At 41.4% G+C, this 23,349-nt stretch overlaps 1 protein-coding gene across 3 annotated transcripts in view; it reads right to left on the reverse strand.

The window, feature by feature from the left end:
- PCSK5 (proprotein convertase subtilisin/kexin type 5) overlaps positions 1–23,349 on the reverse strand; it is a 260,747-nt gene that overhangs the window by 203,982 nt on the left and 33,416 nt on the right. For all 3 annotated transcript variants that reach the window (XM_086480272.1, XM_086480271.1, XM_086480273.1), the window contains exon 3: positions 6,109–6,222. In XM_086480272.1, coding sequence (XP_086336398.1) covers positions 6,109–6,222 — 114 coding nt within the window. The remainder of the gene's footprint in view (positions 1–6,108; positions 6,223–23,349) is intronic.

The following is a 23,349-nucleotide window of genomic DNA, read 5'->3' on the forward strand; positions in this document are numbered from 1 at the left end:
GTGGTGCCCAGCGACAGGACAAGGGGCAATGGGCACAAACTGGAGCACAGGAAGTTCCATCTGAACATGAGGAAAATCTTCTTTACTCTGAGGGTGACAGAGCACTGGCACAGGCTGCCCAGGGAGGCTGTAGAGTCTCCTTCTCTGGAGATATTCAAAACCTGTCTGGATGTGACCCTGTGCGACCTGCTGTAGGTGAACCTGCTTTAGCAGGGAGGTTGGACTAGATGATCTCCAGAGGTCCCTTCCAATGCCTACCATTGTGTGTGACTCTGTGATTATATTGCTACCTCTCAGAGAAAACTAGCAGACTATGGAGAAGTACAATGCAGCTTTACAAAAGCCTTTCCTTTGGGTTCCAAACAGAAGATTATGAAGTTGTCTCCTTTTAATACTCCTCCAAATGCATTTCTTCTTCCACCTACTCTCCCAAAGCATGGCTTATGTCTAGAAAGAAGGAATAACAAGGAATAAATGTGAAGAGAAAACAACAAAGGTTGAGAAAAGGAAAGAGATTCTGAAAAAGGAAAATAATTTTCAAAAGAGGAAGTACTTTGTTTGTAGACATCAACAGCAAAAACAGACCTCAAAATTATTTAAAACAGGTGAGTTCACATCACTGTGGACCTAAGATACATGTAAAACAAAATGAAAGTTTTACTTTAATGAGCCTTTGAATTATACCTTATGTTGGTGTGGGATGTGTTTAGCAATGATAATTAAAACACAATGTTTTATTTGGTTTAGATATGTAATAGGTGGTGTCCTTCCTCCATTCCAAGCAGCTTATGAATGCGACTATATCTCACCCATTTTCTGTCTGAGAAGCTGACAGGCAAGTTCTCATGTTCCACTTCTTGCTGTGGTTTACAACTTTAGTGATATTGTCAACTGTTTCCCCATGTTCTCAGGAAAGTTTCACTGCTGTAAAATTTTCAGGTTGACCCCCAAGTATGCATTTTAGAGACCCTGGCTAGTTTCTTCTCTGAGTATAACACCATTTTTAAAGCTATATTATTTATTTTTGTGGGTAGCTCAGTTATTTTATGCTGTAGTTTGTCAGAGGAATACTATCTTGCCTGTGTTCTGCTGCAATGGAAATTCCAGCTTTCCCCTGTTTTCTCTCTGATAGTACCATAAAACATACTCTAGCTATAAGCAGTAACCTCTGGATACACATTTCCTCCTTCTCTGCTGAAGTGGCATCCAGTGATTTGAAAACACTTGGCTTAGACTCTTCAACTGTCACATTTATTCTTAGGTGCTCTAACAGAACAGTGCCTCTCCCTCCAGCTGCACAGCTCAAAACATCATACTTCCAACAAATTCTCAGTCCCACAGAAATACCCTGTTATATGTTCAATTCCTGCCCAGCAGTAACTAGGCAATGCAGAGTGGGAAGAAACTCACAGGAATTGGAAAATTCTCCAAATTAGAGAATCCTGACAGCACTAGCAATTATTATTAACAACAGAACAGATGATAACAGAGAGGAGATTATCCTTGACCAGTGTTGAAAGAGACTTGTGCCTGTCTGAACTGCCTGCAAAATCAGTCAGTGTCTTCGTAGTCTAACAATGGTTAGAAAAATAAATGATGGCTAAATTAATCTCTTACAGGTACATTCTATTTTTAAAAAAATATGGAGCCCAGCATCACAGTAGAGCTAGATTACAACTGCAGAAAGCTGTGCTTGTGTGCCCACGTGATTCTGTTTCAACTGATCACTACAAAGCTCTTCTGAAGCGGGGAGCAAAAATAAATGGTCAGCAAGCACAGTCATGTGACTGAAGTCTATTAAAGACAAAGTTGGTTATACTAACCACATCTTTGCATATACTTCTAATTTTTTACATATTTACCTTTTCTAGTTTTTATGACCATTCTTCCATGCAGACAAGATGAGGGAAATCATTAAACCAACTGTCAGGTACAGTGAAATTGGTTAGGTACAAAGTCCCCTTAGTCCTTCCAAAGACACTGTTATTACAAGTTAAGTAAAACAGTTTTAGATCGCAGTAGGGCTTCAAGGTTGACTTTGACCTTTTTCATTAAGCAAACTGATTGTATACAGTTCATCCAGTTATTGACAAACAGTTTATTTTGTCAACATGACAATGAAAGAGAAGACATTTATTAGATATAACATGATAATACCAAGTTAGCGGAGCTCTGGGGATGGCATATGGGACTTAGTTGTCTCCTGGCTCAAAATTTAGAAAGGGATGTTAACTAAGGACCTTCTTTCCCTTTGATTTTTTTCCTTCTATATCAGTACATTCTGATCAAGCTAGACCAAATTCTATAGGTCAGTTTTGAGTGACAGTTGAACAGGTGAAGTTTCACATGTTAACTAATCTATAAAAATAATCTGTTTTACTCTTAAGCACAGATGCTTCGGGATTCAGAGGTCGTAATAAAGCAGTTAGTTTTCTTCCAACTTTCCTTGCTTCGAGGGAGGGAAATCATAAGAAAATCACATTTTCCTTGTTATTAGAAAGCATGAGAAGCTGTAATTTCTCCATAGATAATCTCCTGGTAATGAAAAGTACAAGTATACTTGTTCAAGTGATGAGTGGCTCTGGAAGCTCTGTCTGCTTCAGCTTCCATAGAACCATAAGGCGCTAAATAACTATATTCCTAATCATTCTGCTCTTTCTAGGAATGTGTTTAGAGTAAATGGAGAAAATTAAGATTAAAAAAGACCTTTTAATTTATTCACAGAATAGTTCTTTAGAGATACTTTTAAACTTTGTGATAGCCCAAAAGAGAAAGAAGGTGTGAATTCCCCTCGTAACTTCTTGCCATGGATATCATACAAACAAAAATGTATTATTTCTAGCCCAGACAATTACAATTACAAGGGGTGGGACTTGTGAAGAAGAAGCTGGGGGAGGAAAAACATCAACCAGATATTGCTTGACAAAGTCTTTGAATAAAACAACTTGTGTCAACAAATCTGAACTACATTTACGGCTCTGTTAGAGATTATGCCAGTTCAACGGCCAAAGGTATCAATCTTAACCCACACAAAGTTACTTATTAATCCAAATGCAAACCTGTACATGATAATACTTTATTACTTTCTCAATAACATGTCTGCAGCCAGAAAACTAAAAACCTCTTTCTGACATAGCAATGACTGAAACCACTAACTAACCTCAAATTCCTTTTTTTCCCTTCAACTTACAAAGGTAAACAAGACTTACGAAAGTAGCTATGGTTACAATCACAAATACAGTCATATGAGGATATGTGGTAATGACCCAAGTCAGTCCTGAAGTCAACCCATTCACATATTTGTAGCTATTCTCTCTGCTGAAATAGTGTACTTGCTAATACTTTACTGATCTCTCTCAACAAAATGTCATCAAACCACAGAATTATCCGGTAGAGGTGAATGCGATCAGTTAGGAACAGCCCCTTCCCAGAAGGTCTGCAAGCGAGGACTTTCCTCCACAAGTATAGAAATGACAGCATTCTAAAAGTTGTACAAGACAAACAGCAAAGCCTGTTTGCTGCCCTAAAGTGCTTTCTGTATTAGACTGGCAATTGTGGGGCAGCGGTGAAGCAGCGTGGCTAGGCAGCACAACTAATTTATAAATAGGAGACTGCTACCTTCCTGAACAAAATTGGAGGCAACTGCTATAAGCATCCATTATCAGTTAAAAACCAGCCCACTAATCTAGTTCCACCAAAAACCTATGGTGGCACTAAAAATATTGCATACAAATCCTGGAGCACAAAGGAAAAATTACACAAGCTACCCTACACAATATATAGTTGGCATTTGCTTGACTACTATTATTCTCCCAAAATTTGGCCTCCCTCTTTTTAGTCTAATACAGAGTTGAAAAGGTGTAGCAATAACAGCAGACTTCCTAAAGAAAATCACTGTTATTTTCTAGTTTCAATTAAAAATGCTGAGCTAAAATTTTTTTAAAATGACAACTGACAGGACACAATTTCAGGATCTACTGTCATTTACTGGAATCTATCTGTCACCTTATGCACATATTTATAGGATAGGCAGACTGAATAAACATACACATTAGAGGAGGCAGACAAATATACACATTCCAATAAACTGGGAAAAAGAGCTGTCACGATCCCATAACCCAAAATTATACAGCTTTCACAGACAATTGACAAGAACCACATTTTGGATAAAAGCTGCTTTCAAAGTGGACAATGAACTGCTAAAAAACCTCTTAGCTACATCAACCCAGTACTGCAGTTAAACAGAAATTACATTGATTTCTACTGTATGAGAAGAGTTACTGCCTGAAAGACACAGATCTCTAATAGCTCAGAAAGAGTAATATGGAATAATTTTTCCAGTGGAAAAGAAGAGTCATTAGTACAGTTCTTTAATAAAAGTAAGAGGAATTTTGGAAGTAAAATTATTACTTAGCCTCTCATTAAAATACAAGAATTTGAAATTGCACAACAAAGCTAGTAGACTTTCTGACTGATTACATACATGCTCATATGATATATAGATGAAGATAAGGGCTTCTGACTGAGTTTACTAATAGCAACTGTTTACTGTTAGTTACAAATAACCTATGACATTCTTTGTTTTTCAATGTTTGCAACAATGAATTACAAGCCAGAATGAAATGAATAAAACCTTAAAAATATATTTAAAGCTGTGTTAGGACAATCTTGTTCACTCACCTGAAATACTAAACTAAAGCTTTGAAAGTAACAAAATACCTGAAAAGACAGTATCTATCTACCGGAAAATTATCTTACATATTGTTGCCAGCAAGGCATATTCTCCTCCCTACCTGAAGCAATTCAATCTTTTGTTAAACCTTCTGAGTGTCTTACTGTCAGTAACATAAGTGACATAGTGAGAAAACAATATGTAGGGATTTAGAACTACATCAACAGGACAGTAGAGAAAGAGAACAAGTCTTTTATCAGCCAAAATAGAAACATGTCAGCTGGAGTCAATTGCCTACTAAATACAACTTTTCATTGTACTGATGGGTGAAAAACTTGAGTATGAGCCAGTAATGTGCACTTGCAGCCCAGAAAGCAAATCACATCCTTGGCCGCAAAAATGCTTAGAGGGCTGGAGCACCTCTCCTATGAGGAAAGGCTGAGAGTGTTGGGGATGTTCAGCCTGGGGAAGAGAAGGCTCCGGGGAGACCTTATAGTGGCCTTCCAATATTTCAAGGGGGCCTCTAAGAAAGATGGGGACAAACTTTTCAGCAGGGCCTGTTGTGATAGGACAAGGAGTAATGACTTTAAACTAAAAGAGGGTAGATTTATGCTAGATATAAGCAAGACATTTTTTACAATGAGGGTGGTGAAACACTGGCACAGGCTGCCCAGAGAGGTGGTACAAGCCCCATCCCTGGAAACATTCAAGGTCAGGTTGGACGGGGCTCTGAGCAACCTGATCTAGCTAAAGATGTCCCTGCTCAGTGCTTGGGCATTGGACTAGATGGCCTTTAAAGGTCCCTTCCAACCCAAACTATCCTATGATTCTATGATTTGCATCTTCCTAGGCAAAATGAGGATATTTTTTGAAACAACGTGAATACAAAAGTTTCACTCCAAGCTTTAACTGTGACTATCAGGCCCAAAGGAAAAAAAAAAAAAATTGCTCAGAAAACATGCAATTCATGTCAGACAGGAAACAGCACAAACAATCCATTTTTTTCAACAACGCAGTTGTTCATTATTGAAAAGAGTGTAATTATAACACAGAACAGCCAGTGTTCACAGCTTTTCTCCTGTTTCAGGACATTTATATCACATTGATTTTGGAGACAGCGAATTAGGCACTCACGGCTCTCACAGACTGTGGCTAAATTCCTTCCCTTCTCATTGGTGAAAGTTTAATAAGTAATTCCCAAGACATATTGCAATAGGAAACATTCATGAATGGATGCATTAATAAACGTTTCCTATTGCAGGACCCACTAGGAATTCTTTATAATACTTGTAAGGCATTTACAGATCTTCATTAGCTACCTAAAAAAACCCCAAATTTGCTTTTTCTGAACATACTATTCTGCACCTTTTCAAAATATCACAGCAGACAACTAAATGCTAGCATGAAACAGAGCCAATGACTCTGTATGTACTTACCATGTACCACATGCTTGGCCACTTGGGATCATTGAAATAAGTGGATTGGGTACCACCAGGTTTATAATCCCTCTTTATCCTTCTTTTGACCACCTGCTGTTGTATCCACTCCACCTGCCAACCAGGAAAACATATGGAAAGTGTTAGGGTTCCATGGAGATTATCAAGAAATGTGTGAAACCTTGGGAAGTTTCCTATTACCATAGTCCAAGACATATTTCATGTAAAAAGTTCATTTTGGCAGTGAGAATGCACAGCTCACCTTGGCATACTGTTCACTAAGGAATATGTCCAATTCAGTTAGTGTTACAAATTTCTCTGAACAGCTACTTAAATGCCCTGCTAGAAGGACTTCATTGGCTATTATCTTTTGAATGCTACTATTTTATTATTTTTCATTATTAGACTAGTGCTTCTTTCAAATTTATAAAACCAGTTACTTTTACAAAATATAACAGTACATTACAACGAAAAATTAATTAAATTTCTGACAGGGTGCAGTTTTGTTTTCTTTTCGTTTTTAATTTTTATTTAAGTCTGTTCCTGAAAACAAAAACATTCATAAAAATATTCAAACATTTTGCTTAACCGATATCTAAATCATAGTCACCATTTGGAGCGAAAAAACAAAATTAAACTGTATTGCTAGCAAAGTGACTCTTTGTCAAGGTGTTCAAAAGACATATAGATGTGGTGCTTAGGGATGTGGTTTAGTGGTGGGCTTGACAGTGTTAGGATAATGGTTGGACCTGATGATCTTAAAGGTCTTTTCCAACCAAAATGATTCTATGATTCTATGATTCTCTCAGCCAGGCACTTTGGAACTTTATTTTATACTAAGTTCTTTGTAATACTAACAAAAAAAGAGCTTGAAACAGGAAAACAAATATAAGGGTTAAAAATCTAATTCTGGAAGTTATATTGTCTGTCCGACACCTCTTCAAAGATTCATGACACACCCAGAAAGGGTGACACCAAAAGTGACATCAACCTTAGAGCAGACAGGACTCTGCAGTTATTTCTGTATTAGCTATTCTAAATGAGAGCTAGTCTCTATAAATGTAAATAATATAAACTATCCACAGAGAAACTTGAGTTATATTTACACATATCTAGTTTCCTGACAGCTCATATTTCTGCTGAATTGTTTCATGGGATATAACTATAAAAACTCAATTCACCTCTCTCCAAGCAAGACAGTCATTTCCTACTAGCAGTCAACTCTGCACCTTTTATTTGTGCTGTTTATGAATATCTGTGTATGCACACAAAGATATAAATATATAAAAGAAGTTTACTTTCAGCTCACGTATTTCTTTGTCGCTTGTCAGAGATGCTAATAATGTTTTCCCTTAGCAGGCTTATCTCTACTGTGCATCACAACTCAGCTTCAAATCCATAGATAGACATAGGTCCATTGACATTAACAGAATGAGATCCATACTATGCTACCTCTACCACCTCTACAATACCACTCTGGCCTCTACTTCTTGGCCAGATGAAAATACAGGAAGATATCCCTGAATTCGGCATGACAGGATTCCTATAACATTCATTATAGACGCTGCCAAGGTTTATGGGTTTCTTATAAAGAATAAATTAATTTTCCCCTTCTCAAGAATAACTTCAGGGTCAAGAGTATTCTTTTAAAGGAGAAATTATGCAGTCTAAGAATACAGACTATCAGGTAGTGTTCACACTGAAATCCATTTCTCTGTTAAATCCTCTAGGAACTACCACTGATCCTTTTCTGCTTCTAAGACAACAGAGAAATTTGATAGCATGCCTTGCTCTGCTGGTCACTGTGCTCCTCTTTCATCTCAGGCTGAAATCCATCTTTGTGGATGCCCTCACAAGAAGCTGAGAGCTAACTGTCACAGAATCACAGAATGGTAGGAGTTGGAAGTGACCTCTGGAGATCATCTGGTCCAACTCCCCCACCAAAGCAGGTTAGCCTAGAGCAGGTCACACAGGAATGCATCCATACAGTTCTTGAATATCTCCACAGAAGGAGACTCCACAACCTCCCTGGGCAGCCTGTTCCAGTGCTCTGTCATCCTCAGAGTAAAGAAGTTCCTCCTCATGATCAAGTGGAACTTCCTGTGCTCCAGTTTGTGCCTGTTGCCCCTTGTCCTGTCGCTGGGCACCACTGAGAACAGCCTGGCCCTCCCCTTCAGTTCTTACAGGATCCAGAGGTCCCTTCAGCAGGAGCAGACAGTTATTCAGTCTTAGGTGCCATATGATGTAGCAAAGTCTGGAGGCCTCTAAGATGTACAGAGTATATCTGAGAAAAGGCTAAAAGGGGGAGAACCAAAAGACTTTGGTAAGCACTAAGCCTTACAGCTACATTAAAGTGGGATCAATAACCCTCTTAAGTAGATCCCTCCTCTACGAAAAAGGCTGATTTCTAACTGACTTATAATGAGCCCTACTTCCTTGTCATTTGATGTTAATACATGCTTTATTTTCCAGATCATCACAACAGAAGTTAATTTTTCTTCAAAGTTTCTTTCCTTGTAGGTATCCCAAACCTCCCAACACATCTGAAGCCAAATGAGAGGCAACCTATGTACCATTTGATCCCTGCCTCTGTAGCTGCCTGGATTGCCATAGATCATGGACCTCTCTTCTATTATTAACATGTAGCAATCAATAACAAAAAAGCTACAACAGGTCTGAGTAAGCAATGATGGTTTTCAGGCCTTATACAGATCCACCTTCCAAGCCTTAATATGAGACTTGGGTCTTGGTACTAGACACATTTTCAGCTGAGGGAGAGGTCTCGGGCTTCTATGCTGCAAGAGTATTACTGTCATCTTGACTCATCCTTAGCTCCAGGAATTAATCACATGAGTATATTACCATGTTGAGAAAGTTGTTTACATCAACAAATTTCAACACTGCACAGAACAAGAGCATACAGAGCACATCATGCCATGCATGGCAACTCATTACGAAAATCACTCATATCTTGAGTCTGCAGGCAGGAGTTACAAATGCCTACCACCAACACAATCTAAGGATCTGATAGTGTTTAGTGTCCACAGAGAAAAATCAATTAGTAGACTCAGCAGAAGAGGATTAAACTTTCTACCACTGCTACCGCTGTTTTAGACGCATGAACATTAATGGAATAAGATATTCACCAACATTACTATTGCCTAAAAGAACTGTAAATCTGAGACCCAGGGCATTCAATTTGGCATTAGGGACTGCGGTGCACCAAGGCTCCTAGGAGTGTAAAAGGGTCAGAGAGGAGCAAAAGGTCACACCTGCAGGGTGCACCAAGAACTACCATTAGCAACTATGAATAGTTTTTGAAAAACACCTTTCTTTTGTAAATGGAGCCAGAGGAGTGTAAAATATTCCAGGAGCCTGTGCAACGCACAGGTTTAAGCAGAACTTCAACAACCTAATACCATTTCTATACGGTATCACTATATAAATGAAAGGGGTTTTCCTGATGAAACAAATTGCAAAACTCTTTACCATTCACTGTGAAAATATGTTGTGCCCATTTATTTACTGCCTCTTCAGCTGCAAATATCTGCTGGCCATTAAAAAGACTGAAACATAAAAGCAGCATAGTACTTGTGGAGACTGATACATGCATACACCGATGCCTCAAAAAATTGCCTAATTTCTTACTTTTCTCTGTTTCCTCTATTCCAGACAACTTTATCGAGAACACTTATCATACAGTTGTTTAGTCCAAGCAATCATAAACACTGTGTCACTGCACAATTCCAGTTTACTGGAACAATAAATTGACACATTAAGAATTTTGTATAGATGTGGGTACTTACATACATACACATATTTGTACAACAGATTGATAAATCGAGTTAATCTGCACGCCTGTAGTATAGTAGGTGGTTAGATTTCAGTGAGGTATGGATAAATATTTTTCTGTATCTTATCTACTGCCTTTTAACAAAAAAAGAAGTGATTGTATTTCCAATTTTGTATCTGTTGCAGGGCCTGCCCCTACTACATGCTGGATGTTGTCCATAATTCCTACTTCCTCAGCTCTTAGCAAAGTTAGGGAAAACATATGAAAAAGTAATTTTGCAGAAGGGCTGTGTAGCTTGCATGATCAGACCCAAAGCCAGGAAAAGAAACACAACTTCTTGTCTTCCTATAAGACCTAATGACAATTTTATGTATGCATAAGGTTACTATATAAGTAAAATAACCATTTGCTTTTTATACAAATACAGAGAGGGGTGAACGGCATATTTGTCTGCGTATGCGCACGGGAAGATAGTGTGCAGGGAGCTCACTAATGAGGGGAGGGGAGGGGAGGGGAGGGGAGGGGAGGGGAGGGGAGGGGAGGGGAGGGGAGGGGAGGGGAGGGGAGGGGAGGGGAGGGAGAGGGGAGAGAGAGGGGAGAGAGGGGAGGAGAGGAGAGGAGAGGAGAGGAGAGGAGAGGAGAGGAGAGGAGAGGAGAGGAGAGGAGAGGAGAGGAGAGGAGAGGAGAGGAGAGGAGAGGAGAGGAGAGGAGAGGAGAGGAGAGGAGAGGAGAGGAGAGGAGAGGAGAGGAGAGGAGAGGAGAGGAGAGGGAATATTTCAGTTGGAAGGGACCTACCGTGATCATCTAGTCCAATTGCCTGACCTATTCAGGGTTGATCAGAAGTTGGAGCTTATTATTAAGGGCACTGTCCAAATGCCTCTTAAGGACTGACAGGCATAGGGCATTGACCACCTCACTAGGGAGCCTGTTCCAGTGTTTGACCACCCTCTCAGTAAAGAAATGGTTCTTAATGTCCAGTCTGAACTGTCCCTGACACAGCTTTGAAGAATTCCCAAACATCCCATCACTGGATCCCAGGGAGAAGAGATCAGCACCTCCCTCTCCACTTTCCATCCTCAGGAAGCTGTAGAGAGCAATGAGGTCATGTGTCAGCCTTCCTCTTCTCCAAACTAGACAAACCTAGTGTAAAACATTAAGACCCACTTTGAGCATTACAGATATCCACATCAGTGGAAGGGGGAAACCAAAATGACCATTTCCAGTCAGTGACTGCACTGCTATGAGGGAGACAGTGAAGGATGCTAGACAGAGTAACCTAAACCATCACAACATGCCTGATCACAGTCCTGATTATAGCCTTGTCTGGAAGATTTTTAGCCAACACCTTAGGTTGACGTCTGCTTAAAAATTGCTTTTTATTCTGAGGATGTACTATATATATAGCCGTATAGAATATAATTTAAAACATCACAGGAAGAAAGTTTTCTCATCTAAGAAGTCAGTGCATAAAACTCAGTTTATAGAAAACACCATTGCTATATAAACAGAACAACTTGCCCCACTGAATCATACAGTTTAGGGTTTTTCTCCAATAAGTTTTCTAAGAACAGAAAAATTTGCCAGTTTAAGTTAAACTGGGTTATATTAATGAACACAAGGTCAAGACTCAGTAGTTATTTTAGTATTCTGACATATATTTCATTTAATTATTTTATGGGTATTCAACCACATGCCACTGTCAAATGCCTGGTATATCTTGGATTTGTTAGATTCTGAATGAAAAGAGCTCATTTGTACAAAAATATGTATAAAAAATATTTTCTTTTAAAAAGTGTCCACACTTTCTAACCCAAAGGCCTTCAAGGAAAATCTCTGGAGTAATTGATTATACAGATTCCCATTTCTTGCCAAAAGGAGACTCTATGCAAACAATGAGGTGCATTTTAACATTTCCATAAAGTCACAGTTACTGAAGGGGAACAGTGCACATTTTCCCGTTGACTTCAGCTTTGAAAGTTCCATTTCCTGAATGTCTAGAAATCAAAGCCAAGCCAGATTGGAGACCAAACTATATATATATAAAAAAAAAAAAAAAAAATCACCATTTCCAGTCTCCTCACTTCAGCACTCATAGGGTTGTTCTATGCACGATTCAGCTCTTCTTCACAAACCTGCATGGAACAGTGCTACGGCATAAAAGCTGCTCTGAGATAATTCAAGCATACCACTTTTTTATTCACTTTAAGTGCTAAAAATTATAATGAAGGGAACGACTGAGTCTGTTGCTCATGCGGGAAGACACCAGGGATCGCACTTGTGTGAAGCGTGACCAGGTGAACAAGCTGCTCAGCCTCGTGGCGGAGTTGAAAGAGGGAGTTGAAAGGTTAAGAAGCATCAGGGAGTGTGAGAGGGAGATGGATTGGTGGAGCCACACCCTACCACCCCTGAGGCAAAGGCTCAGGTGGCTCTGCAAGAAGCAGAGGACCTCCTGCCCTCTTGCCATCAGGCAGAAGGAGTGGACCTAAGAGACTTGGGGGACTGGAAATAGGGCAGCAGGCAAATCCTCTCCCAGCCTCCCTCAACTACCCAGTTGTCCCTACACAACACATATGGGGCTCTAGAACTTGAGGACCAGGCAGATAAGGAGGTAGATGAAGGCCCATCCGGGGAGTTGCCTAGGGAGGGTCAGTCAGTCCCACACACTGTGACTGCCTCTGTTAAGAAAAAAAGCAGGGTAACTGTCGCAGGTGGTTCCCTTCTGAGGGGAACAGCGGGCCTAATATGCCAACCAGACCCATCCCACAGGGAAGTCTGCTGTCTCCCTGGGGCCCAGGTTAGACATGTTAGTAGGACACTCCCTAGTCTGGTACAGCCCTCTGATTACTGCCTGCTCTTGATTATGCAGGTTGGTAGCAATGAGGTTGCAGAGAGAAGTCCAAAGGCCATCAAAAGGCACTTCAGGGCACTGGGGAGATTGCCCAAAGGATCAGCACACAGTTTGTATTTTCCTCAATCCCTTCAATGGCAAGGAAGAATACTGAAAGGAACAGGAAAACACACCTGATTAACACGTGGCTCAGAGCCTGGTTTTATGAGTGGAATTCTGGTTTTTACGATAATGGAGAGGTTTACACGGTGACGGACCTGATGGTGACAGGTGGAGTTCAGCTTTCTAGAAAGGGGAAAAGGATTCTTGTGAATGAATTGGCCAGTTATAGAGAAGGCTTTAAACTAGGTTCAAAGGAGGAGGGAGATAAAACAAGACCCACCAGAGTGGCAGGCCGATGCATTGTGTGAAATGGATAGCCCAGCTCAAGTGCATCTACACCAATGCATGCAGCACAGGCAACAAACAGGAGGAGCTGGAAGCCATTGTGCAGCAGGATAGCTATGACTTCGTCGCCATCACAGAAACATGGTGGGACAACTCTCATGACTGGAGTGCTGCAATGGATGGCTGTAAGCTCTTCAGAAGGGATAGGCAAGGAAGGAGAGGCGGTGGGGTGGCTTTGTATGTTAGGAAGTGTTTTGACTGTGTAGAGACTAATGATTGTGAGGACAAGGCCAAGTACCTATGGGTAAGGATGAGGGGGAAAGCCAATGAGGCAGGTATCCTGCTGGGAGTCTGTTATAGACCACCCATCCAGGGGGAAGAGGCAGATGAGGCATTCTACAAGCAGCCAGCAGAAGTCTCACAATCATTAGGCCTTGTTCTCGTAGGGGATTTCAACTTACCAGATGTCTGCTGGAAATACAACACAGCAGAGAGGAAACAGTCCAGGAGGTTCCTGGAGTGTGTGGAAGATAACTTCCTGACACAGCTGGTGAGGGAGCCTACCAGGGGAGGTGTCTACTGTTTACAAACAGAGGACTGATGGTAAATGTGGTGGTCAGAGGCCATCTTGAGCTTAGCAACCATGAAATTGATAGAGTTCTCTATTCTTGATCAAATTAGAAAGAGTCAGCCAAACCACAACCATGGACTTCCGGAGGGCTGACTTTGGCCTGTGCAGGACACAGGTCGAGAGAGTCCCTTGGGAGAAAGTCCTAAAGGGCAAGAGGGTCCAGGAAGGCTGGACATTCTTCAAAGAGGAAGTTCCTAAAGGCCCAGGAGCAGCCAGTCCCCATGTGCCAGAAGACAAACCAGTGGGGAAGACAACCAGCCTGGTTGAACACAGAGCTATTGCTAGAACTCAGGGAAAAAAAGAGGGCTTATTACTCTTGGAAGAAGGGGCAGGTAACCCAAGAACAGTGTAGGGAGCTTGTTAGGTCATGCAGAGGGAAAATTAGAGAGGCAAAAGCCCAACTAGAACTCAAGCTGGCCACCGTCGTGATAGACAACAAAAAGTATTTCTACAAATACATTTACAACAAAAAGAGAACCGAGGAGAACCTCCATCCTCTATTGGATGCAGAGGGGAACATTGTCACCAAGGATGAGGAAAAGGCTGAGGTACTTAATGCCATCTTTGCCTCAGTCTCTAATAGTCAGACAAGCAATCCACAAGGTTATCAGCCCCCTGAGCTGGAAGATGGGGACCGAGAGCAGAATAAACTCCCTGTAATTCAGGAGGAAGAAGTTAAAGACCTGCTTTGCCACCTGGACGTTCACAGGTCTATGGGGCCAGAGGGTATCCACCCTTAAGCATTGAGGAAGCTGGTGGAGGAGTTGGCCAAACCACTCTCCATCATTTATCAGAAGTCCTGGTCAACAGGGGAGGTCCCAGACCACTGGAGGCTTGCCAATGTGATGCCCATCTACAAGAAGGGTCGGAAGAAGGATCTGGGGGACTACAGGCCTGTCAACCTGACCTCAGTGCTGGAGAAGATTATGGAGTGGTTTATCTTGAGGGTGCTCACATGGCAGGTGCAGGACAACCAGGGACTCAGGCCCAGCCAGCATGGGTTCATGAAGGGCAGGTCCTGTTTAACCAAGCTGATCTCCTTCTATGACCAGGTGACCTGCCTAGTTGACGAGGGGAAGGCTGTCAATGTCATCTGCCTGGGCTTTAGTAAAGTAAGACCTCCAGTGTAATAAACTGAAAAAAATGGTTTGAAAAATGGAAAACAAATTAATATGCTGAAAAAAATAATCCACCAATTTATCAAAGTAGTGTGATTTTCTACATACAAACACTAGACACTCTTGTGAAAGAATACTTTTTCAAATATATCATGAGAGGATCTCCTTGAATAAACACTTTCAAATTGTTTAATAAAAATGTTCAAGTCCAGTATGTGAAAATGCCATTACTATAAAGCAAAAGTTACAGGCAAGCTGAGGGTGCAAACCTTTCCATTTTGAGGAAAACATGCATGGGGGTAAAAACCACCCTAACTCAAAGTAGGTTATACATTTCATATCAGAATTTGTGCTTTTTATGTTGCAGAACTAAACCTGAAGGTGTGGGTCTTCAGTCTGTGAAGAAGAGTTGCTAAAGGTGCTGCTTCCAAATGTAATAATGGCTTTATCCCTTGTATTGCCATCATTCACCTCAATCTGTTCTACGCCTGTAAGAAGAAATAAGAAATTCCTGCTCAGGTAACAAGCAAGCAGGTGCCACAGGAACACTATAGAAAGAGAAGAAGAGAGAGAAAACTCAGATAGGGGATGTGAAAAGTATCGTCAAGCAAGCAGTGAACCTGTATGGGGCCAGGACAGATCAGCAAAAGTGGCAACATTCATCACATGGAAAGCTGGCACTGGACAGCATTGCAGCATTTTTACTTGGAGTCTGTCTACAGAGGAATTGCTCTGAGTGAGCATTCTCCTTCCCCGTGGGGACAGTCTCACACTGCACCTAGCACATTTCATTCTTTACTTGCCTAAAGACCCTCAGCATTCACATAAACCTGAGTTCTGATAGACTCGGCTGGAAAAGGATAGGAGTGAGGCTGGCACTCTCAGAATCAGAACATGAGACTGTGCTTGGACCAGAATAGGCCATAGTAGAAAAATTCTTACAGTTCCTATTCTACAGGGAAGGGATGCCATCCAGAGGGACTTGGACAGGCTGCAGTGGTGGGCCTGTGCAAGCCTCATAAAGTTCAACAAGGCCAAGTGCAAGGTCCTGCACCTGGGTCAGGGAAATTCCAAGCACAGATACAGGCTAGGCAACAAGTGGATCGAGAACGGCCCTGCAGAGAAGGACTTGGGGATGCTGGTAGATGAAAAACTGAACAGGAGCCAGCAATGTGCGCCTGCAGCCCAGAAGGCAAATCGCCTCCTGGGCTGCATCAAAAGAAGTGTGGCCAGCAGGTCGAAGGAGGTGAGTCTGCCCCTCTACTCTCCTATGGTGAGACCCCACCTGCACTACTACATCCAGCTCTGGGGCCCCCAGCACAAGAAAGACATGGATGTGCTTGAGAGAGGCCAGAGGAGGGCCACAAAGATGATCAAGGGGCTGGAGCACCTCCCCTGTGAGGACAGGCTGAGAGAGTTGGGCTTGTTCAGCCTGGAGAAGAGAAGGCTCGAGAGAGACCTTAGAGCGGCTTTCCAGTACTTCAAGGGAGCCTACAGGAAAGGTGGGGAGGGACTCTTGATCAGGGAGTGTAGTGATAGGACAAGGCGTAATGGATTCAAACTGAAAGGGGTAGATCTAGATTAGATATTATGAAGAAGTTCTTTACTGATAGAGTGGTGAGGCACTGGAACAGGTTGCCCAGGGAAGCTGTGGCTGCCCCCTCCCTGGTAGTATTCAAGGCCAGGTTGGATGGGGCTTTGAGCAACATGGTCTAGTGGAAGGTGTCCCTGCCCGTGGCAAGGGGGCATTGGAACTAGATGACCTTTAAGGTCCCTTCCAACCCAAACCATCCTATGATTGTATGATTCTAAAAAAACAGTATGTACCTCAGTTGTCCCATCATGAAATTTTCTGTGACACGGGCTATATTTAAGGATATCATTTTGCTTTTCACATTGCAATGAAAACAAAAAGTCAATAAATTTAGGATTAAAGTGCATAGGAGATATACTAATATCCAAGGGCCGTAACCTGGTTACTGAACAACTGAGACCCAAGACACTCCTCAGGAATGTAGGAGAGGTGAGTAAGACCGTTGGCACATGTCCTGCTATCCATGTGCACAGTCACAAAAGTGAGACTCCCAAAAGCTGCACTATTCAGCTTAAGAAGAATTTTGTTGGGTTTTTAAATTGTAATTAAACACCAGGCTATTTTCCTACCTTATCAGTATTCTCTGACTTGCAGTAGCAGCAGCCAGTTTGCATCATAAAAATAGATGAAGACAGTTGGGTAAAGTAGCTGTTGACATAGGATAAGAGCATGGAAAACTATTGCAGATACCATTTCACAAACTGTAGGGGACTAAAGCTGGATAAAAAGTCAATGAATCCAGCAGCGCTAAGTGATGTATTCTTTCTGATTGAAAAGTGCTCCTTCAGCAAGGGTCAATGAGAATCCACAATCAAAGCTGTTGTCATAATTATGCTACACATTCTGAAAAAAGCAAGATAAAAAAAGAAACAGATGTTAGGACAGGCTGGGGAGAGAAAAGAAAGGCAGAGGAGGAAAGAAGGCAGCAGAGAATGCTTGAAATTACCACTTAAGCCCAAAGAAACACATCTTGCCTAACAGCAGGGCAAGCTACCACAGTCTCACCCATGGAACAAAGCTGAAATTCAATGTACATGTTTCCACCTCATAGCCACAGAAGAGCTAGTCAGTCCTGATATGAATTAAATGGTTTCCACCTACTTTACCATGTACAAGTAACCCATTGTAGCACTATAGCCATACTTCCACATCCATGAGGTACAATGATCCACAGCTGTGCATTTTAGCATACCTGAAACATCCTTTGCCTTTCCTCTGCACCCTTCCTACCCCTAGAGCTCAGAGCTCTTCACAAGTATCAAGACGTATCAGCCTACAGCTGTGTGTGGCAGCAAAGTCTTCTTCCTGCTTTAGAAGCAAGCCGAGAAAGCTCAGAAGAGAAAAGGGCACAGCCCGGCTAGCGGTAGAAATGCACAGTCTCTGTCCCAAGGCAGTTTATTAGCAGTCAGAGCTGCTGGGAAGGACAAGCATAACACTTAAATTCTGGAAAAGCTCAGCATGTCTGCTGCTGGCTAGGACTCATGTCCCACTGGAAAGGCAGGGACCAACGAAAGGCAATAAGACCCACATTTTCTATCCTTGGGGAAGTCTTGGCAGGTTTTCTATTCATAGGTGTGACTGTAGCAGCTGCTGAGTGAACGAGGCCATGGCCGCTGCCCAAACTCCCCTCTTGCACTCTGTACCATAGCAGACCACGGAGGAGTTCAAAATTACGTGATGAAAATCATGCAGCAGCTTTGTGGCAGAGCTGAGAACAAGTTCCCTGGGCTCCTGCCTGGTGGCTTCCAGCAGTACCAGCCCCAGCTGCCTAGGCAAAACATGTCTCAAGCAGTTGGGGATTTTTCCGTTCCTCAGATCTGAGGTGCACTAACCAGCTCATATGCTCTGGTTCAGTTTCTAAAATAACTCAGCCTTGGAAAAGCGAGGAAAAATCTTTACTGCACCAGCTTAAAAGCAACTCTTATGTTTATACAAGGTACTTTTATCATTTATAGCCAACGATCATACAACCCACCTTGTAACAACTCAAGAGCTACAAGGCAATACAGTTTAAAAAAAGACCTCTAATTGATAGGTCTGCTTGGTACAGTGCCTAAAGATCCACTTACACATTACATACAGTGTTACTAAAATTAGTCTTGGGACAGTATAATCATCTAGAACTTCAATACACCATGACGATTAGTGTTACTATCACTGCAAACGCAAACTGGTATGTCAGAACTCCATCTAACTTAGGCCTAAAATTGCATCTTCTTAATAAACTGAAAGGCTGATGTTAAACACAATATACACTAGGGGATAAAACTTTAAGCTCTCTAAACTTAATTGGCATTGGAGTCCAACATCTGGCAGTTGAAATATCTTCAGTTTTGTGTTTACATTACTGTAGCAATGATGATATATATTAAAAAAAACTGTAGAAATTTCTGATGGATGTTTTTTTTCCTAGGTTAGTCCTACAACTCTTGCCATAAATCATCTGCACGTGCTAATTTAAGATGGCCTTAAACCATTTACTAAGTGATCTCTTAGAAAGACAAAACTCTCCTACAGGGTCAAATTCAAATGTCAAAAACACCAGTGTAATTGCAAAGGTGTTGATTCAGTCAAGGCTTTGCCATGGCTTCATGGCATAGATATCCACAGCGGCTCAGCAAATCCACTGAGAATTAGCGAGACAGTAAAAGTATTCCATAATTAAGTGATACATCATATCGAACAGTGATTCAGTCTCCAATCAGACTTATCTTGACAAAGCAAATACTACTAAGTAGTCTCTTCACCGACCAAAAACTGCTTGAAATTTCCCTCATTCAATATTGTTGCTCTTTACAAAGTAAGAAACTATCACCTACTACTCAAGTGTATTTCCAGCACTTTTGCTTAAAGATGCTTTGCCAACAAGGAAATTTTTGACATAAATTCACAACGGAAAAATTCAGTCACAATGTACATATTTGTGTATCAATGACATTAAACAAAGTAGTTTTCTGATCAGAGTACTTTAAACCAAAGGAAAAGCTGATCCCATCTGGGATTTTTTGATTGTGTCTGTATCACTGCTGTTCAATGTATCCCTAAACATAAGAAAAGGATCAACTATTTTTTTCCAAACCTAGCCTGTTTATGTCATATACTTAGAAGTAAGTGTTTAAAATTCAGAATTGAGCCAGAAGTGCTTATATCAAGCTAAGCTTCAGTTTTAGAGTTTTGTAATATTAAAAATAATGGGGTTCTGTTTTTTATGGAAGTATCAGCGACATATTTTACATCACCACATTTCACTAGTTCTTTGGCATTTCAGGCACAACTTGATAAATACTTTGTAGCACAACTTGATAAATACTCCTATTTCTCTCACATCCAGCATGTTTATCTCTGATCCATCACTTCAGATCAAGAGAGGGGAATTGTTAGCACTGTTTCCTCTGGCACAAGCTGTAGAGAAAAAAAAACAACAATACAAACAGAAACAGAAGAGGGAAACATCCTGTGTTCTTTTAAGTCATTGCTGGCTTAATCTCTCTTTTCCTCAGCCTGTGACCCAAACTCCATCATAGAATCACAGAATCATGCGGTAGTTTGGGTTGGAAGGGACTTTAAAGGCCATCTAGTCCAACCCCCCTGCAAGGAGCAGGGACATCTTTAGCTAGATCAGGTCGCTCAGAGCCCCATCCAACCTGACCTTGAAGGTTTCCAGGGATGGGGCTTGTACCACCTCTTTGGGCAGCCCGTGCCAGTGTTTCACCACCCTCATTGTAAAAAATGTCTTGCTTATATCTAGCATAAATCTACTCTCTTTTAGTTTAAAGTCATTACTCCCTGTCCTATCACAACAGGCCCTGCTGAAAAGTTTGTCCCCACCTTTCCTGTAGGCCCCCTTGAAGTACTGGAAGGCCGCTCTAAGGTCTCCCCAGAGCCTTCTCTTCTCCAGACTGAACAATCCCAACTCTCTCAGCCTTTCCTCATAGGAGAGGTGCTCCAGCCCCTTGACTGTTTTTGTGGACTAGCTCTAGACTCACTCCAACAGGTCCATGCCTGTCTTTGATGAGGACTCCAGAGCTGGATGCAGTGGGGGTGCAGGTGGAGTCTCACCAGAGCAGAGCAGAGGGGCAGAATCACCTCCCTCGACCTGCTGGCCGCACTTCTTGATGTAGCCCAGGATATGGTTGGCTTTCTGGGCTGTGAGCACATGTTGCTGGCTCATGTCCAGCTTTTTGTCCACCATTACCCCCAAGTCCTTCTTGGCAAGGCTGCTCTCAATGGCATCATCCCTCAACATGTATTGATATTGGGGATTGCCCTGACCCAGGCGCAGGACCTTGCACTCGGCCTCATTGAACCTCATGAGGTTCACACAGGCTCACTTCTCAAGCTTGTCCAGGTCACTCTGGATGGCATCCCATCCCTCAGGAGTGTCAGTTGCACCATTCAGCTTGGTGTCATCTGCAAACAATGTGCTGAAGATGAACTCAATGCCATCGTCTATGTCATTGATGAAGACATTAAACAGCACTGATCCCAGTATGGACCCCTGAGGGACACCATTTGTCACCAGTCTCCATGTGGACATCAAGCTGTTGACCACTACCCTCTGGATGTGACCATCCAACCAATTCCTCATCCACTGAACAGTCAACCCATCAAACCCGTATCTCACCAATTTAGAGAGAAGGAAGTTGTGGCAGAACGTGTCAAAGGCCTTATAGAAGGCCTAAACTCCAGTCTTGCAGCTGTCAGTGAAGTTTGCTGCTATTAAAGTATTGATTGCTGCAGAGCTCTTAAACATAATGATCATGATCATCATCATCCAAAATAATCTGCAAAGACCTACCTGTGAAAGACACACATAGCCAGCCTGAGGAAACACTGCAGTCTAACCCCCAGCCAAATGAAAAAGGACTGAAGTTTCTTTTCCTACATTCAACAGGCTGAAGAAAAGCAAATGTTTTTTCAAGTGAAGTACTATTCCCATACCTCACAAGTTGCTGACAGTGCTTCCAGAGAGGTGGTATCTCTCAATTTCTGCAAGTCAGACCACATAAAAGCTGGAGTGATGCTTGATTAATGAACTTACTAGTTACTGCTTTTATTTATTTTAGAGCCCTGGCTGAAACAAGGGCAACATCTCAGCTTTGCAGCTCCTGGATGGTCCCTGTGCACATTCTGACATTAGAAATGTGCCAAGAGCAGTCCTTTAGTTATGGATTCATTTCTCTGTGCTCATAATTCACAACACTCGTCATGCTATAAATTGAGGAAAAGAAAATAATGAACATTATTTCCCTGGCTATCATCTATAGGATAGACTTTTCAAGTGCATATACTAAAGCTTTTCAGTCTCCAATCAGATGACTTATATGAGGTTGCAGTGTGGTCTCTACAATCTTGCCAAAATTTCTGTTACCTATGTTTATGTCATTTGATAGCAATCTTTATGAGCTATTTCTACTTTGTCTTCTGTTGGGATAAAAGGACTTTAAAATAGCCTAATACAAATGTGATTCTTCCTATGATTACTGGCTATGAATACTCTTTGTACCAATAAAACCTTTTTTCTTCTGACAAAGACAATCTCCAAATGTGTAAACACGTACCTTCTGAAGTATAAAAACATAAGCTTCATTTCATATAGTCTGGGATGTGCTACAGATGCCTGCTCTTGCCAGTGAAGACATTACAGGAGCTTCAAAAAATATACTGGCTTTCATAAACTTTCCTATTAGTACTGTTATTCTATCTTTAATCATCTCTCTTGTTCCTTTACCTGCTGATAGGAGGGAATGAAAGATAAAACCAGACTCTGGTGGATTAACAACACATATATCATCATCAGACAACAGCTTAAAAATCACCTGACTGCATTTCCATTATTTGTCAGGACAGTGTGAAAGTCAAAAGAGATGGTAAGAAAACTCAGTCTCTTACAAAGGTGACAGCATAAAATGACTTAATGCTTTCTTCAGGGTACCTCATCAAAGTGTATTTGGGCTCATAAAACAACAAGCAAGTTTACCATACAACTGCATTGAGCAGTTGAGAGTTGCAAATCTCACTGCTGAGTTCCAGCATCCAAGGCAAGGGAACCATGTTGACACAGCAAGGACCCAGGAAAAAAGCCAAAAATGATGAAAAGAAGAGAAAAACAGACCCACAAGGAAGTGGTTCTAGGAGGTGTTCTTAGCTGATGAAAGGAAAGTTTATGGGCATTTAGGTCACAGTTCCCAAACATATACGCTGGTCATCAAACTACTACAGACAACTATTCTTCAAACTCACAGGCAGTTATAGAATGTGAAATGGCTAGAAGTTGAAGCTTGATAACCTCAGATAAAGCAAAACCAGAACATCTTAAAAACTTCTGGAAACTCTCCATTGCTGGCACTGTTTTGATGAAGATCAGAAGATTTCTAAAAGCTACGCTCCGCTTCAAATAGAAATTAATTCTGGTAAGCCATATGACATCTGGTCAAAGACCGTTTGACTGGATGACCACAATGTTTCCTTTTGGTCTTACAGACTATGAGTCTATTGGCAACTGTATTTTGGAGAAATAGTTTCTTAGGAACACCCTGGAAAACAGAAAACTATCTAGAATTCAGAAATTCTCATTTTATTATACAAACACACAAAGTTGTTATAACAGCTACTGATGAAACAGTGGACTGAGTCTTAGTTTGGTAAACATATCTGAAAAGAAATTTTGAACTTAGATCCTTTAGAAAAGCAAAGATAAACTGATATTTTGGCCTTTATAATTATTTAGAACTTCAGCGCCAATGAGTGACAGCATTCACTCCTCAAAAAAGGGGAAAAAATAATGTCAAACAATAATCTAGGTTAAACACAGCTTATGTAAGCAAGTCATCACACCAATAGACATGACTGCTTTAAGTGGATTATATG

The sequence above is a fragment of the Leptosomus discolor genome, chromosome Z, assembly GCF_034619465.1.
Source record: "Leptosomus discolor isolate bLepDis1 chromosome Z, bLepDis1.hap2, whole genome shotgun sequence".
In the NCBI taxonomy this organism is placed as follows: domain Eukaryota; kingdom Metazoa; phylum Chordata; class Aves; order Leptosomiformes; family Leptosomidae; genus Leptosomus; species Leptosomus discolor.